Raw genomic sequence first — 17,723 nt, 5'->3', positions numbered from 1 at the left:
GTAGATGCAATTATTTGTGTTTTGAATAGACAAGTAGAGGGGAAAAAAGGGGCTGAGGTAGAGATTCTAATTTTATATAAAAATAATCCTGCCTTTCTCAGCAAATTGGTGTGATTGCAATACTTTACTGTTGTTTGTTTACTTGTTTTTATATGCTTTAATAAAAGTGTGCAGACACAAAGTAAAGTTGGAATCAATTATTAGCATGAGAAAAAATGTTTAAAAGCTTCTAGTATTAGAAAGAGTTGTTCAGAAATGTACTAGACTCCAAATATGAAAATTAGGAATGATAAATTATATATTTACATTGCTTTCTGTTCAAGAAAGGTAGAAATTATGAAAGAAAGATATCATTAATGAAGGAAGAATGCATGACCCAAATAGCATGACATAGTGAAAACATTGCCAACATATTTTAACTTTGAATCAGATAATTTGAGTAAATAGTTTTTGGATTGTCTTCTTTAAAAATTATAAAATAAAATCCATCATTCACATTTTATAGCTGTATATTATAATAAGGATATAACTGTATATCCTTGCAAGTAGTACATTAATTAATGGAACTATGCAACCCTTTGGAAAACATAAAATTATATATCTGGGACATCTTTCCTGGAGATAACATGGGTTTGGTGCTGCCACCTAGAGTAGCATGTTTTCAGGTGAGTTAAAAAAAACACCTCTTTGATACATATCTTTGATGTCTTTTTCTTTTTTTCCTTGCCATTTTGTAGAAAGGGGGATGTACACAAACTAGGTTTAAGCTACAGTTGACTAGTTCTGAAGTCCTAATTACTTCAGCTGTAGTTACTTGTCCTGTAAATTTTAGAGAATCCTAAACATCTGTAATTTAGTCCCACTTACATTTGGGGTCAATCCTTAAACGATTGGCAATTAAATTTAGCTAGGGAAAATTGTGTTCAAAGAGGGCTACAGGGCAACGTTCTATCTGGTACCACAAGGGGGCAAAGAAGGCCATGTACCATGTGTGGTGCCATCGTCTCTGTATTGCTGTGGCAGGAGGGAAAAGTGCAGGTAGATGCAATTATTTGTGTTTTGAATAGACAAGTAGAGGGGAAAAAAGGGGCTGAGGTAGAGATTCTAATTTTATATAAAAATAATCCTGCCTTTCTCAGCAAATTGGTGTGATTGCAATACTTTACTGTTGTTTGTTTACTTGTTTTTATATGCTTTAATAAAAGTGTGCAGACACAAAGTAAAGTTGGAATCAATTATTAGCATGAGAAAAAATGTTTAAAAGCTTCTAGTATTAGAAAGAGTTGTTCAGAAATGTACTAGACTCCAAATATGAAAATTAGGAATGATAAATTATATATTTACAATGCTTTCTGTTCAAGAAAGGTAGAAATTATGAAAGAAAGATATCATTAATGAAGGAAGAATGCATGACCCAAATAGCATGACATAGTGAAAACATTGCCAACATATTTTAATTTTTGTATCCCTTTCCTTTGAATCAGATAATTTGAGTAATTTTTCATAGTTTTTGGATTGTCTTCTTTAAAAATTATAAAATAAAATCCATCATTCACATTTTATAGCTGTATATTATAATAAGGATATAACTGTATATCCTTGCAAGTAGTACATTAATTAATGGAACTATGCAACCCTTTGGAAAACATAAAAATTATATATCTGGGACATCTTTCCTGAAGCAGATGCATATATTTTCCAGGGTCATGCAGCTTCTTTAGGAACTGCTCCTTATACACGCAGCTGCACAACACTTTCATTTAGTGAGGCTTTCTTCTGTCTAGCTTTATAACTACTGGGTCCTTATTCAGGTGGTGATTATTCCTTGTGGTATCACTAATTCCCTTTTGGAAGAAGAGAAAGAGGCTTTACTGACAAAATGCAATGAATATTGTAAGAGATTGCGCATTGCTAATATCCGTGTGCGAACTGACTTGAGAGACAACTATTCACCTGGCTGGAAATTCAACCACTGGGAGCTTAAGGTAAATGTTTTAATTCTGTTCTAATTAATTCTTTATTGCAGGCTTTTTCACCTGTATAATTTGGCATTGGAAGTATATATAGAAAATACAAATAAAAATGTAAAATAAATGTAAAAGTACATACTGATAAGTTGTACTTTATTTATGAGTACATGCTGCCACCTGCTATCCATAGAGGAATCATCTATTCCTGAGTGTCTATGGAATAAACATTTCCATCTGTCAAGAATATCACCTCAGTGCTGAGTTTTGGAAAAAGTACTTTTTATGCTATAAACCAAGCTTCCCAATCTATCCTTAGTGGAAGAGGTTCCTTAATATTGGCTGTTGAATTGAAGAATAATTTGTGTAAAATATTACATTTTAATAGTCCTAAGCTTGGGAATTATCAGCATAACCCAAAAGAGTGTTTTGCCATTATTTTTTGCTTAATAATATCCGGAAAATGTGAAGAAGAAAAATACACTCTCTTTGTGACTGTTTGACTTATAGGGTGTTCCAATCAGGCTTGAAGTGGGACCACGTGATATGAAGAATCATCAGTTTGTAGCTGTTAGAAGGGACACAGGAGAAAAATTGACCTTTTCTGAAAATGAAGCAGTGAACCAGCTCAGCCATGTTCTGGAAGAAATCCATCTTAATCTTTATAACAGGTTAGACTTGCGGATGGGGAAAAGGGAGTGTGATAGAATGGAGAAGATAAATACCATCTGCAGTCCTATTACATGATTTCAAATACATGTAAACTAAGCTTACAGTAATAAAGATAAGAACTAAACAAGGGTATCTGAATTCCAAGCAGAAGATTAACTTGCAGAAAACAGTGAGGCCACCTCTGAAATTTACTTATTCTGGAGAAGAAGTAGAATGTTGTTTGATTTTCCATACAGCTGGAGATCCTATTGTTAGATAAATGCCATCATGGTGAGGATACACCCTGGGTCACAGACAAACACTCTTCTGCAAGTCCCAAGTCCAGAGCTGGTTGTATTAAGTACTTCTGAGTGAGATTTGGTTACACTTTTATATGGGACTTTCAAGTGAATTTAATATGTGGAAAAAGTTAAATGCATATTCAAGAAAATTTGAATATGAGGAAACTATAAAAGATTGTTTGACCTTTTTAATGTTTTAAACAACTTGATTCAGTAACTTATGTAAGTGTATTGAATCAGGTAACATTAAAAAGGTTCATTTACAGATCATCCTCAACTTATAACCACAATTGGGAGTGGAATTGCAGTTATAAGTTACAATTCATGTCAAAGCACCCGTGACTGGATCTTTGTTTGACCATTTTTACATCAGTCATTAAGCAAACCATACGGTACTAAGTTCAAAATCACATGGTTGTTGTGGATTATGTGGTCATTAAATAGTTCTGTTTTTCCAGCGGCAAAAAAATTAAACAAATTGCAGTTAGGTGACTGTAGGATGCTGCAACTGATCATAAATTCAAGCACCTGTTTTGAGGCCATCATAACTTCATGTCATAACTTGATGTCAGAACACTCATTAAGTGACTAGTCAGAAATCACAGACTAGCTGTAACTGGAATGAACATTTTCTTTATCTTAGAGCTGCTGAAGATCTTAAGAGTCATATGGTGGTGGCTAATTCCATGGAAGAGTTTCAGAAACAGCTTGATTCTGGAAAGGTAAATAATTTGCCATTGCACTGGGGCTGAGTCCCTTCCTATGCATTCTTAAAACCCAGTAAACCATAAATGAAGTAAAACATGCATTCATGAAATTTTTTTTAAAAATGTAACTGCTAGGATTCTGGAAGCTTTCTTGATTCTAGAACAGAATATTCTGGAGAATTCTGAAATTCTCCATTTCCCTTAAACCACGAAGCTTTCCCCAGACTATGCTGTTGTGGAATGCAGCTTGCTTATTTAAAAAGTGAGAACTGGAGTGATGCGAAACTGTTTTAACAATGGCTTGGTCCTGAAATAGAACTTGTAATGCGATGTCTAGTACATCTCAAAATTACTTCAAATTGGGAGGATTTACTTCTGGGAATCACAAAACATCCCTTGGAACATCACTATGTCAGAAGGAAGTTTGGCAGGTCTGGAGAAAACCTAAGCATTCTGGGGTTTCCAGAATGTTTCAGGACCAGGGCAACAAGCATTATGTATCCCTAATAAGGAACATTTGATCCACATAAACTAGCTCAAGAATTGCAGACTATGCTTTCAATTATAAACGTGGATGAATGAACAATGTATATGAAAGCAATGCAGCCAACAAATTGTGTGTTTAGTTATTCATTTTAAAACATGTTTATCTATTAGCTTTAATTAACACAGCAGCTGCAGTTAGCCACTCTGGGTGTTTTGTTTCAAGTGAGTTCTTGTTGGGCATTTTCCTCACCAGACCGCTAGTTCAATGATATGGAGATTTTTCTCTTCTATCAGAGTGGCAATGGAGGTGAACTATGGCAAGTACTTATCAGAAAGATAATTTAGGAATAGCAACTACTTTCATCCTCTCACTTTTCAAAACATTTGTAAGGGTAAATGCTGTCACCCCACCACTTGCTGTCTTGCTTTATCAGCAAAAAAACAAAACAAAAAACAACCCAGCAAGTTGAATGTCTGATCAGACCCTGTAATGGGAATAATTGTAAAATAATTTAAAATGATATAATTAATGTATTCAGTTCATAGGACACAGTATTTGCGTCAAGAAACCAATTCTATCTGATTTAAATAAGGATCATCAAGTGCATGCAAAGATGTCAAAAGACAAGGGGTTATTGGAACTGATATGATAGAGCAATAAAATACTTTTTGCTGCAATAAAATATTCCTGTTGGTTTATAGAAAGCAAAGTTTACTTCTTGGTTTACAGTAGGTTTATTCTAAGGCACCCCTTGCCTATTTGGCATAACCTGTAAAATATAACTTTCTTTAGAATAAAGAATATACTTGATGGAGATAGACAGGCAGGTAGGTATGTAAGTATGCAGTCTTTCAATTTATAAGGCAATCTCAGTTAGAATTCATTAGATATAATATAGATTTGGAAGGAAGAAGTGCTGAAGAAGTGCAGGGAAGAATGGATAGTTTGATCCACTAGTTCAGGGCAGCACCAGTCCGTGGCATTCAAGAAATTGGGCCATGCAAACAAGCAAAGCCCCATCTATAGGATGCAAGCAGCATGTGAAAACATGCCCCCTCCAGTCCTTGGAAAAACCTCTTTCCATGGAATTGATCCCTGGTGCCCCAAAGGTTGGGGGCCACTGCACTAGCTCTATTCTGTTCCACTAGTGGATGTGGATAGAACTTTTATGAACTTTGAGTTTGAATAAATTTCTATTTGTATCAGTTTAAGATTTATATAAATGGGAATGAGTCTTGGTCACAAAATACAAATGAATTATTAGAGATTATAGATAGTCCTCGATTTACAACAGTGCATTTAGTTTGAAGTTACAACAACATTGAAAAAAGTGACTTATGACTGTTTTCCACCTTACGACTGTTGCAGTATCCCCATGGTCACATGACCAAAATTAAGATGCTTGGCAACTGATTCATATTTATGACAGTTGCAGTCTCGTGGGGGTCATGTGATCACCTTTTGCAGTCTTCTGACAAGTAAAATCAATAGAAGAGCCAGATTCACTTAACCACCGTATTACTATCTTAACAACTTCAATGATTCGCTTAACAGCTATGGCAAGAAAGGTTGTAAAATGGGGCAAAATTCTTTTAGCAAATGTCTCGCTTAGCAACATAGATTTTGAGCTAATATACTGACCACAATGTGAAATCATTGTAAGTATTTGCAAAGAAGTTTTTTTTCCCATTATTAAATAGAAAAGATAAAACTTTATGATGCCCTATCGAATCTGGAAAATGCACTGGAAATTTTGAAATTTTATTATAATAGTATCAAATTTTTGAAAACAGAATCAAAGTAAAACAGGAATTTTGCCTTTTATCTTCCATTGTTTTGCTAAAATAAGGATGATCTCTACATTTGTCTCTTTACAATGTTTAGTTTTTTTATTATAAAGATTAGATTTCCCCCCAAAATTCTGTGCTTTAATTTGTTGTTTTAGGTGATTTCACTAATGAGGTGCCTTTATTCTTTCATTAAATGTGCATGTTAAAGTCTTACAAGACTTAAAGAAAACATTGAATAAATCTTAGCAGTTGTCTATGTTCTGAATATACAAAGACAATTTATAAGCAAGTAGAGTCAGTGTGATTTCTTTTAAGATAGCTGGAGTTACTTTAGCTCTTTGGTTTTGCAAATCTAAATAAAGAGCCACTAAAGCAATGGATATTACAACAATTTAATAAAATTCTTATTTAAAAAGTAACTCTTGCTTCATGACCGCTAAAATATATGCATGTTTTCTTATTTCAGATAGTGCAGATTCCTTTCTGCGGAGAAATAGAATGTGAGGATTGGATCAAAAAAACAACTGCCAGGTAAGAGAGAGAAAGAGATGTGTTATGTAGATGAGTAAAAGAGAAAGAGATTTTAGAATGTATATTTGTCAGTTACAATTTATTTTATGTGTTACCGTTTGAAAACCAGAAATAAAATTTTGTAAAAACTTGTACGTGTGACTAATGTACAGAATTAACTTATGAAAAATATATCTCTATGAAACAATGGTGACATAACGTGTGTATTGGTGAACAAAAGCAATGCCCTGCTGGACTGGACCCCTGATCCATCTAGTCCAGCTCTCTTTTCTCATAGTGACCAGCAAACTGCACAAAGAAGCCCAGAAGTCTCCCAGCAGATGGCTTTCAGAGTCAGTCTCACATCCTTCAAGGCTAATAGAATGTAATTACCGTATATACTCGAGTATAAGCCGAGTTTTTCAGCACATTTTTTGTGCTGAAAACGCCTCCCTATACTCGGTCTATCGCTTATACTCGAGTTTTTTTTTTTTAAGCCTCGGCTTATACTCAGTATATACGGCTTATACTGAGTTTTTTTTCTTTTTCACATTTTACGGACTGAAGCCCTGCGGTGCAGTGAGAGGGCGGGCAGCCTTCTCAGCTGAGGGAGGAGGTTTGGTGCCTCATTTCCCACCCTCGGCTTATACTCGAGTCCCCAGTTTACCCCAGTTTTTGGGGTAAAATTGGGGACCTCGGCTTATACTCGGATCGGCTTATATTCGAGTATATACGGTAATTTATTTGCTTAAAGATGTTTTAACTTTTGTAAGGTAAGCTCTAACTAGGTAATACTGGACAACTTCTAACTGATGAGCATAAGATGTTCCAAATTAAATAAGTTGTGAATTGTACCAAAAATCCTGCTTTTTGTTTCAGAGATCAAGATCTTGAACCTGGCGCTCCATCCATGGGAGCAAAAAGTCTCTGCATCCCCTTTAAACCACTTTGTGAGCTGCAGAATGGAGCAAGATGTGTCTGTGACAAGAACCCTGCAAAGTTTTACACTCTCTTTGGACGCAGTTATTAAATTACCGTTGGAAATGATAGTTTCCTTATATTTCAACTCAACTTTTTAAATTAAAGACTGAGATGTTTCCTGATACTATCCAGGTTTTTTGTTGTTATTTTTTAAAATAGCAACTAACAAAGCCATAGAGAGTCATATCCTTCAGTGCAACTTGCAGTATTGCATAAACCTTTCTGTAAACAGTATCTCTATAATAAATAAGTATTGTCATCTATTACTTGCTCTATTTTTTGTATTAATGAAGAAAACTTAGCTGTCTAGTGGGTAATCATAGAGTCATAGGTGTGGAAAAGTGTTTAGAGAAGATATAATAGCATTTCCTGCTCAGTGTAAGATCCATTAGGGCTAAGTACTTGCAAGTCTGTCTATGTTCAGTTATCTCTGCCTGTCCCATAAGTTCTGACATGCCCTTCTATATTACAGTCTTCTGGTGAGATCCAGGAGACATGTCTTCTATATCATGGCATCTGTCCTCTGGAACACCGTACTCCTAGATTCAGTGGTCTAACCGATTACTCGCTTGAGGATCTGGCTTTTCCATTGGACATGGGCAGGATGTTGGATAAATCATCTGTTAAGAATTGAGTGATTGTGAACTACCATAGGTTACGCTTTTAAAAATCTTTTTATGTTAATCCTATGTTATATATCCATAATTACAATTGGGAATTAGGAGGTACATACAAGTTTTTATTATAAAGATTAGATTTCCCCCCAAAATTCTGTGCTTTTAATTTGTTGTTTTAGGTGATTTCACTAATGAGGTGCCTTTATTCTTTCATTAAATGTGCATGTTAAAGTCTTACAAGACTTAAAGAAAACATTGAATAAATCTTAGCAGTTGTCTATGTTCTGAATATACAAAGACAATTTATAAGCAAGTAGAGTCAGTGTGATTTCTTTTAAGATAGCTGGAGTTACTTTAGCTCTTTGGTTTTGCAAATCTAAATAAAGAGCCACTAAAGCAATGGATATTACAACAATTTAATAAAATTCTTATTTAAAAAGTAACTCTTGCTTCATGACCTCTAAAATATATGCATGTTTTCTTATTTCAGATAGTGCAGATTCCTTTCTGCGGAGAAATAGAATGTGAGGATTGGATCAAAAAAACAACTGCCAGGTAAGAGAGAGAAAGAGATGTGTTATGTAGATGAGTAAAAGAGAAAGAGATTTTAGAATGTATATTTGTCAGTTACAATTTATTTTATGTGTTACCGTTTGAAAACCAGAAAGAAAATGTTGTAAAAACTTGCACGTGTGACTAATGTACAGAATTAACTTATGAAAAATATATCTGTATGAAACAATGGTGACATAATGTGTGTATTGGTGAACAAAAGCAATGCCCTGCTGGACTGGACCCCTGATCCATCTAGTCCAGCTCTCTTTTCTCATAGTGACCAGCAAACTGCACAAAGAAGCCCAGAAGTCTCCCAGCAGATGGCTTTCAGAGTCAGTCTCACATCCTTCAAGGCTAATAGAATGTAATTAATTTATTTGCTTAAAGATGTTTTAACTTTAGTAAGGTAAGCTCTAACTAGGTAATACTGGACAACTTCTAACTGATGAGCATAAGATGTTCCAAATTAAATAAGTTGTGAATTGTACCAAAAATCCTGCTTTTTGTTTCAGAGATCAAGATCTTGAACCTGGCGCTCCATCCATGGGAGCAAAAAGTCTCTGCATCCCCTTTAAACCACTTTGTGAGCTGCAGAATGGAGCAAGATGTGTCTGTGACAAGAACCCTGCAAAGTTTTACACTCTCTTTGGACGCAGTTATTAAATTACCGTTGGAAATGATAGTTTCCTTATATTTCAACTCAACTTTTTAAATTAAAGACTGAGATGTTTCCTGATACTATCCAGGTTTTTTGTTGTTATTTTTTAAAATAGCAACTAACAAAGCCATAGAGAGTCATATCCTTCAGTGCAACTTGCAGTATTGCATAAACCTTTCTGTAAACAGTATCTCTATAATAAATAAGTATTGTCATCTATTACTTGCTCTATTTTTTGTATTAATGAAGAAAACTTAGCTGTCTAGTGGGTAATCATAGAGTCATAGGTGTGGAAAAGTGTTTAGAGAAGATATAATAGCATTTCCTGCTCAGTGTAAGATCCATTAGGGCTAAGTACTTGCAAGTCTGTCTATGTTCAGTTATCTCTGCCTGTCCCATAAGTTCTGACATGCCCTTCTATATTACAGTCTTCTGGTGAGATCCAGGAGACATGTCTTCTATATCATGGCATCTGTCCTCTGGAACACCGTACTCCTAGATTCAGTGGGTCTAACCGATTACTCGCTTGAGGATCTGGCTTTTCCATTGGACATGGGCAGGATGTTGGATAAATCATCTGTTAAGAATTGAGTGATTGTGAACTACCATAGGTTACGCTTTTAAAAATCTTTTTATGTTAATCCTATGTTATATATCCATAATTACAATTGGGAATTAGGGAGGTACATACGTTTTTTTATTTTCTTTAAATTAAAAATTATTATTTTTTTAAAAAAAAAATAAGGCCTCAGGAGTATTTAGGAGTATCAGAAATTTTCTTGGGAAAAAAAGAGACACACTTAACTTTGCTAGCTTTCCAATTTCTTTTTAATTACAAGACCCTAAAGAAAAAGAAAAAACTAAATCAAATGTGACAAGGAAGGCACCACTGTAGTTATGTCCAGACTGATAGGCTCCATGGAGACCCAAGCATGAAGTTTTTCAGAGATGCAAGAGAAAGCTATTTACTCTGTTTGTTGTCATTCCATCTACTGAATTCAGACTTTTGCAAGTCTGAGCAATGTAAAGCAATATGGCAATAGTAAAGCAATGGCAATAGCAATCTATCCACCATGGTCTTTCTGGACCTGCTGAATTAAGAGCATTAATAATGGCTAGCAGTGAAGGATACTGTAAACTGTAACTGCGCATGCTATCTGACAGGAGAGGAAATAGAACATTCATTTTTGCTGTGAGATAGGTCCACAGTATTGGTTGCATTTGTACAAAATCTGACGACTGGATTAAACTATTTTCTGGGTTTGCAGAATCAACTGAATCAGAAAAAAATCAATCTGTGTTTGCAGAACATACTAAACTCTAAAAAGTCCCAAACTATCCTAAAACAAAAACAAGAAATAAAATTAGCAGTAGATCCTTAACTGCCCTTTTTTAAAAATATGGTAGCGACAGTGTGTAGTATAGCTTGAAGTAGGAGTCGTGGTGGCATAGTGGTTAGAATGCAGTGTTGCATGCTGACTCTACCCACAGCCTGGAGTTTGATCCCATCTGGCTCAAGGTTGACTCACCTTCCATCCATCCAAGGTCAGTAAAATGAGGTCTCAGATTGCTGAGAGACAATATGCTGACATCATGAACTGCTCAGGAGAGTGCTTTAAAGCATGAAGCTAGCTATACCATATGTCCCCGAAAATATGAATAAATCCTATCCCAAATAAGCCCCTGCTAAGCCCCGCCCACTGTCTGGTTGTACGAGATGGAGTGAGGCACAGGCTTAAAATCAAGCTAGAGCGGAGCTGCCCTACGTGCCCCATACGACTTACCTTAGGAATGCTGCAGCCAGGCCTCCCACGCCTCGACACCTGTCATGCCACTGCCTGACTTCTTCTGCAGCTGCTCGCAGTCACTTCTTCCTGCTTTGCCCTCAGTCGGAAGCCTTTGCCTTTGCTTCTTTGCCCTCAGTCGGAAGCGGGATGGTTCATGTCAAAATGGTGGGTGACTTCACTTGCGAAGGATTCCTAAAGCCTCAGCAGGAGGGGAGGGTCGTTTGTGTAGTATTCTGAGAAAGCAGGGTTAATATGTGAGGTGTGGGTACGGGTCGAGCTTGCATTTCATCTTCCTGCCTTTTGTGAACTTTGGCAGACCCTGGCTTGTTTCTCTCCCTCAAACTCTGCCAGAAATGGGTCTTCGGGAGGCTCGTCATACCAGCGCAGCCTCTCACATCAGGACGCTGTAAAGTTTGTGGTGTTACGCGTGTGAGTGGTGGCACTGCTGCAAGGTTCATCACACCAGCACAATCTCTCACAGCAGAAAGTTGTGAAGCTTGTGCCGTCGCGCGTGCGACAACGCAGCTGTACCAGCGGGACGAATGGTGCGTTGGTGAATGGTCCAGGCCAAAGGGCGTGGGCTGGAGGGCCAGAGACTCATTGATTAGGGAGAATGGCCAGGGGAGGGCCAGCAGAGGAGGAAAGTTGGCTTTAAATGGGCTGAAGCAGGAGGCTGGAAGCGAAGGAGGTGCAGCTAAGAGTGGGAACCTGAAGGTCCCATTCCTGTTCCAGAGATTGGTGCTATAACTAATACAGTGCTGATTTTTTTCCGCAGGTCTTCTCCAAGTCTTCTCCTGGAGATGAATCTTTTCCAATGTTCTACACAATTAGCTTCAAAAGGAGTGATTGAGTCATATAATGGAAATTATTCATTTAAATAGTTACTTGTGTCAAATTCTAAACATTTAGTAGAGTTTTTTTGCTATCATGAGGATCTGGGCCAAGAAATCTTCATCCAGGAATAAAAGAACAGCCTATTTATACAATATTTAAAATGTATTGTATTGTGAAAATGCAGCTTAATAATTAATGTGCATTAAAAGAAAACTGCCTCTAATTTTCAGCCTACTCACACACTTACTTCATCTTTTACAAAAAAAGAATTAGAAAGACCTAGTTCTTAATAATCATCATAAAGACTCTGGCCTTTACAACTTTAGGCTTGTTTGCATAAAAGTACTAAATAGCTGACTGTGTCCATTACCTTAAATGACCAATTTATCTCAAGCATATTGGCGTTTTGATTGCCAAAATAAACAAAAAGCCTGCCAAACTCTACAGATAATGAAACCAGACTCAGAATGGCATTCTGCCATTGAATATGTAGACTTGTTCTGAGTTATAAGCTTCGCTTAAAGAAAAGGCTCAACATTTAAATCGTTTAAAAATATTTATATTTCTATCTTTTCTGAGAACACTTTTATTATGTTAAATTTGCACTGTGAATGGATACTGTACATTCTAGAAAACCAGAAAAGTAGAGATCTAATAATTATGATATATAAATAGTGGCACCTTATAATTTTCTGTTAGTATTTTCTGTACTAATAAAGGAGAATATTTGTAGCTCAGGGTTGACAGGAGGGGTCCGGGCACTCACTAAGCTTGCTTGTTTTCTTGCAGATGTTTCATTACCCAAACTAGGTAACAGCATCAGTGCACTGCTGATGTTACCTAGTTTGGGTAATGAAACGCCTGCAAGAAAACAAATATTTTCTATCCCTAATTTTATTAGTTGCATCACTAGTAGTTCCTTACATTTCAGATAAGGTTTCTTTGAAGCTAAGGTGCCGGGGTGAAAAATGTGGAGCACTATGTTAGTGCAACAAGGTTTTCATGAATCTGGATATATGGGGAATTAAGTGAGACTGTTTTGTATGCAAAGCAGCAAAGTGTCCCACTTTTACAGCACATCTCTAAATAAAGCATTTTCTTTAAAGCAATGTTACCAGCCAAGTTCAGTTGGTTAATGCAGATAGTTGAAGCCTTGTCTGAGAGAAAACCTATAAGCTGACTAAGCACAGATAATGTTGAAACTGGACCCAGCTACAATGTTGTGTACACATTGTAAGCACTATCTCCCTGGCAACTCTTTTACTCAATGGGCATCATTTATATTATTAGATTATGGAATATTTGGTCTGAAATAATATTTCACCTACAAAACAGATGGGAGGGGTGCGTCAATATCACCTGCTGAGTTCATGAAAGAAAGAGACAAAATCAATCAGAAGGTTTCCTGCTTTATAATTCATTAACTGTTACCTCAGAAATTCCCATTCTAAGGATGCTGGTTAATGCATCAAGGAATAGGTCAAAAACCTATTGAGATCAATGTTTGGTTGCACAATCAAGATGCCTTTGGGAACTGCACAGCAAGACATGCAGGTACTGGGTCTTTTTTTGCTCTGGTTCTCCAACTTTATATCTTGGAGTTGCTTGCAAAGAATAAGCTTTTCTTGAAAATATGTCTCTATTGCTATTACAAAGTCACCTTATTGAAATATTGTCAGATTTTGTGGCACTAAATATATAAGTTAACATGTTTGTGAAGAAGTATTTCCTTTTATCTATCATATTTATAAAATGTTAATACATGTTAATAAACTGTTAGTAAACTGTTAATAAACATGTCAATGTTAATAAACTGTTAATAAACTTGAGTTCAGGAAAAAAACTTCCATACAGACAATTTTACAACAGCTCTTCAGCATTATCGTTTGCATCTAAACAAGCAGCTTTTACTTGTTTCTGGGTCAATTAGTAGTGTTTAGCTCATTAAAGAAGTTTTGACTCAGATGCCTGAATCAGTGCTAGTTTTATCATGGTCTAATCAAGAGATCCATTCAGAATGATTTTTGCTTATAGAAACTCAGAGTAGTCTCCATTAAATGTATTTTAAAATGCATTTACATCTTTGTTTCCTGTGAGAAGCTTCTGGTTATTTTAGGAAAGCAGGTAATCCTCAAGTTATGACCACAATTGAGACCAGAATTTCCGTTATTAAGCAAGGCAGTTGTTAAGTGAGTCATGTCCACTTTTATTACCTTTTTGCCATGTTTGTTGAGCAAATCTGGCCTCCACCTGCCCTGTTGGAAGTCAGCTGGGAAAGCTGCAAATGACATCACATGACTGCAAGATCCTGCAGCCATCATAATTCACACTGGTTGCCAGGTGCCCAAAGGTTGATCACATGATCATGGGGATGTTGTGACAGTCGTATGTGTGAGGAACAGTTCTACGTAACTTTTTTGAGTGTTGTAACTTCAAACAGTTGCTAAATGAATGGTTTTAAGTCAAATACTACATTTTTCCAAATATGACTGATAAGTGTCTTCTAATGAGAGCTAGTGCCTCATAGATAAATTGGGCTTCATAACTTTCCAGCCTCAATATCTTCATATAGTTTCAATATCTTCATAAATGATTTAGATGAGGGGATAGAAGGATAACTGATCAAATTTGCAGTCAACACCAAGCTGCCAGGAATAGCCAGCACTCAAGGAGATAAGCTCAAGATTCAGAAGGATCTGGACAGACTTGATGTCAACTGTCAAAATGACTTTGGCTGAGAGACGACTTCCGGTGTCCAGCGGCAACGGACGTCTGGAAGGCTTCTCCTGCCTCCAGCGCCCGAATCCGGCCGCCGCCGAGGCCCTCAGGGGCCAGGTGTTCCGAAAAGGACACCTGCCGCACGGACGGCTCGCCAGGGGTCTCCCAGCCGACATACAGGACTGTGGGGACCGATGCTGGCGCGTCCTAGGCTTGGCGGGGTTTGGAGGCCACAGGCCGCGGCCATTATTTTGGTCGTCGCCTGGGCCGCTGTGCCCGGTGACACCGGGGCATTGGATTTATAACTGCAGCAGCCTGGTGGTGAACAGGAGCGGAGAAGAATTGAGGAGGAGAAGGAAGGGAATATCGGTGGCGTGGTGGAGTGCTCCGGTGCGGGGGTTTTCTCCCCTGCGGTTGGAAGGAGCACGAGTTATTCTGGAGAGAGGAGAACTTAAAATAAGAAGATTACGGTTTTGTGGAGCTCTGGAGAAGAGGTGATGGAGAAATTTAGGAGGGAAGGTTTGAGGCCCCCTCCTTCTGGGGAACAGTGGTGGCGTCCAGCTTCCGCCTTCACTATGAGAATTTTGATGACATCACTTCCCTTGACTTCCTGGTTGACTAACTGTACTCTGTGCTCGTTGCTCCTGTGAGTGCCCCCTGGTGGCTCCGGAGGTAATTACAAGGATACTGTGCCTGCCTGAGGATTTTGTATTTTTTTTTTTTTCCTTAATGGCAAAGGTCAGAGACCAACTGCTGGAGAGATGGAGAATTTTGGAAAAGTTATCTAATATGGACAAGAAATTGGATGAAATAAGAGCAGAAATTGTGACTATCCAAAAGGATTTAAAGGATACTCAACAAGTCTCAGCAGAAAACAAGCAGAAAGTGGAAGGTTTGGAGGGTGAGATCGGGCAGTGCAGAAAAGAGAGAGGCGACAGGCAATGCTGTGCTTGGACTACAGATGGATAAAATGTCTTATTTCCTTAGGTTTCAAAATTTGGAAGAAGTGGACCAAGAAGACTTGAGAGATGTTGTGACTAAATTGTTGGGAGAATTTCTTGGGAGAGGTGTTGATTTCATGAATTGGGATGTGGATCGAGTTTATAGAGTTAATTCACAATATGCCGCATGCAGTTCCCAGAGAGGTTCATGTCAAATTTGTGAGAAGAGGCGAGATGAAATTCTTAGAAAACATAGGAGTGGGGCACTGATTTACAGGGGCAGGAGATAGCCATTCTGAGGCAGATTCCCAGACAGGTCGTGAAAAAGAAAGAAATATTATTTTTGTCAAGCAAATTGTACCAGAAGGAGTGGGCTTCAGATGGCTGATGCCAGAGGATTGATGATTTTCCGGGAGGGCATTACGAAAAAATCAGTACAATTGCGGAGGCTACGGCCTATGTGGAGGAACACAAAGCCCTCCTGGAATCAGATGACCCAGGAATTGAAGAAGGGGAGGTTATAGATCATGGGGCGGAAGCGGCTGCCGCTGTTGCGGCCCTGGAGTTGGGTCAGGCTGAACCCAGAGTTCTGAGATCCAAAACTAGGAAGTGATAAAGATATTTGGGATTGTGTTGGTTTTCCTTATTCTCTTTAGTACGATATTCTGTTTATTCTTGACCCTTCTTTATTACGTATTTAAAATTTGTAAACTTAGCTACTTCGTGTTACCTGCTTGCCATATGGCTGTTGTATGTGTTAAAAAATTTGAGTAAAATTCTTATTTTAGATAAGAAAAATGAAAATTTACCATACCTGATATGTATTTGTATAAACCTTTTTTTTGACTAATAAAAACTTTTTGAACAAAAAAAAAAAAAAAAAAAAATGACTTTGGCTGAAGCCATATTTCATTTTCTTTATTTCTTAATTGCCATACATAGGGGAGGGGAGGGGGACCTATGAGATGTGGGATATTTCCCTCCACTGTGCCAGACAAAACAGCGATAAGGGCTGTTTGAACCAAGGTCATTTCAACAAGAGCTAGTAACAGCTGGAGGGAGCAGCTGTACAGCCTGCCACCTATCAGATTGGTTAACGTGACCTGTAACACAAGGTGGGTGGGTGATATCTATTTGTTTAATTATACCAAAGCACGGGTTTTATTTAGAGTTGGTTTCACATTTGAACGTGCCGATATGATCTACTCAATAAAATGGATCTTTGAGAAAAGCTACAGCCTCAGAATCCTGAATTGATTAGGACCATAACTTGGAACCATGACATTTGAACCCTGGGCCCTATTTAACAAAATGAAATTCAGTGGTGAGAAAACTTTTACACTTAGGTAAGAAAAACCAAATGCATAGGTATAAAATAAGTGGTACCTGGCTCAATAGCAGTAACTGTGAGAGATCTAGGAATTCTATTCCAAAATATCTGAAGGGATCTGCATTAGAATGTTTTTTTTGTTTTTGAAGCAAAACTTCAATTGGGATATTTTACATACAAACCGGTGAATTGACTCTGTTTATAATCTTTTCCCATGACCAACATGATTTTATTATTTTATTTCCACAACATTCCTATAAAGTAGACCAGGCTACAAAAAAAATGAACCTGGATTTTACCCATATAAATGAGACTTTGTTGCCTTTTATGCAAGATTAACTGATATTCTCAACCTTTAAATGGTGTATAGAAACAAGAATGCACGTCCAAATTTAATTCAGAAAAAATGCTGATACAGATTTTGAGAAGCTTGAGAAATATGGACTTAGGTTATGAGATTTTTGCAGTGGTGGGATTCAAGTAATTTAACAACTGGTTCTCTGCCCTAATGATTTCTTCCAACAACCAGTTTGCCAAACTGCCCAGAAAGTTAACAACCGGTTCTCCCGAAGTGGTGACCTGGCTGAATCCCACCACTGGATCTTTGACCAAGCAAGTAATACGTACTTTAGCTGGGGAGAGAGAAAACACTTTCATTTATGCCTTGTAGTTGTTTGGCATAGAATCTCTTAATAAATGGAGGAGGAATCTGCAATAAAACATCTCCCCTCCTTGTTATCTTCTATCCATCTATTTGAAGAAAATAAAAGAGGAAAAACAACAATACAAGAATATATGTCAATGAAACCAAAGACCTATTCTTGTTTATTCTATCTAGTCTTATTTAAAAGACTAGATCCAGTGAAATAAACAAAAATCTCCAGTTTT

General features: G+C 37.3%; 1 protein-coding gene and 1 long non-coding RNA gene across 5 annotated transcripts in view; both read left to right on the top strand.

Moving 5' to 3' along the window:
• EPRS1 (glutamyl-prolyl-tRNA synthetase 1) overlaps positions 1-7,658 on the top strand; it is a 70,266-nt gene extending 62,608 nt beyond the window's left edge. For all 4 annotated transcript variants that reach the window (XM_058165434.1, XM_058165438.1, XM_058165433.1 and 1 more), the window contains 5 exons: positions 1,812-1,985; positions 2,478-2,638; positions 3,564-3,642; positions 6,371-6,435; positions 7,294-7,658. In XM_058165434.1, the coding sequence (XP_058021417.1) occupies positions 1,812-1,985; positions 2,478-2,638; positions 3,564-3,642; positions 6,371-6,435; positions 7,294-7,444 (630 nt within the window). In that variant the 3' untranslated portion in view covers positions 7,445-7,658. The remainder of the gene's footprint in view (positions 1-1,811; positions 1,986-2,477; positions 2,639-3,563; positions 3,643-6,370; positions 6,436-7,293) is intronic.
• Positions 7,659-8,187: 529 nt separating this feature from the next.
• On the top strand, positions 8,188-9,444 carry LOC131188483 (uncharacterized). The gene is made up of 2 exons (XR_009152784.1): positions 8,188-8,567; positions 9,080-9,444. It is a non-coding gene; the product is annotated as an uncharacterized LOC131188483 (long non-coding RNA).
• Positions 9,445-17,723: the final 8,279 nt, after the last annotated feature.

Source organism: Ahaetulla prasina, chromosome 1, assembly GCF_028640845.1.
Source record: "Ahaetulla prasina isolate Xishuangbanna chromosome 1, ASM2864084v1, whole genome shotgun sequence".
Classification (NCBI taxonomy): domain Eukaryota; kingdom Metazoa; phylum Chordata; class Lepidosauria; order Squamata; family Colubridae; genus Ahaetulla; species Ahaetulla prasina.
Note: the sequence above shows the minus strand (reverse complement) of the source record. Positions and strands in the feature narration are given on the sequence as shown.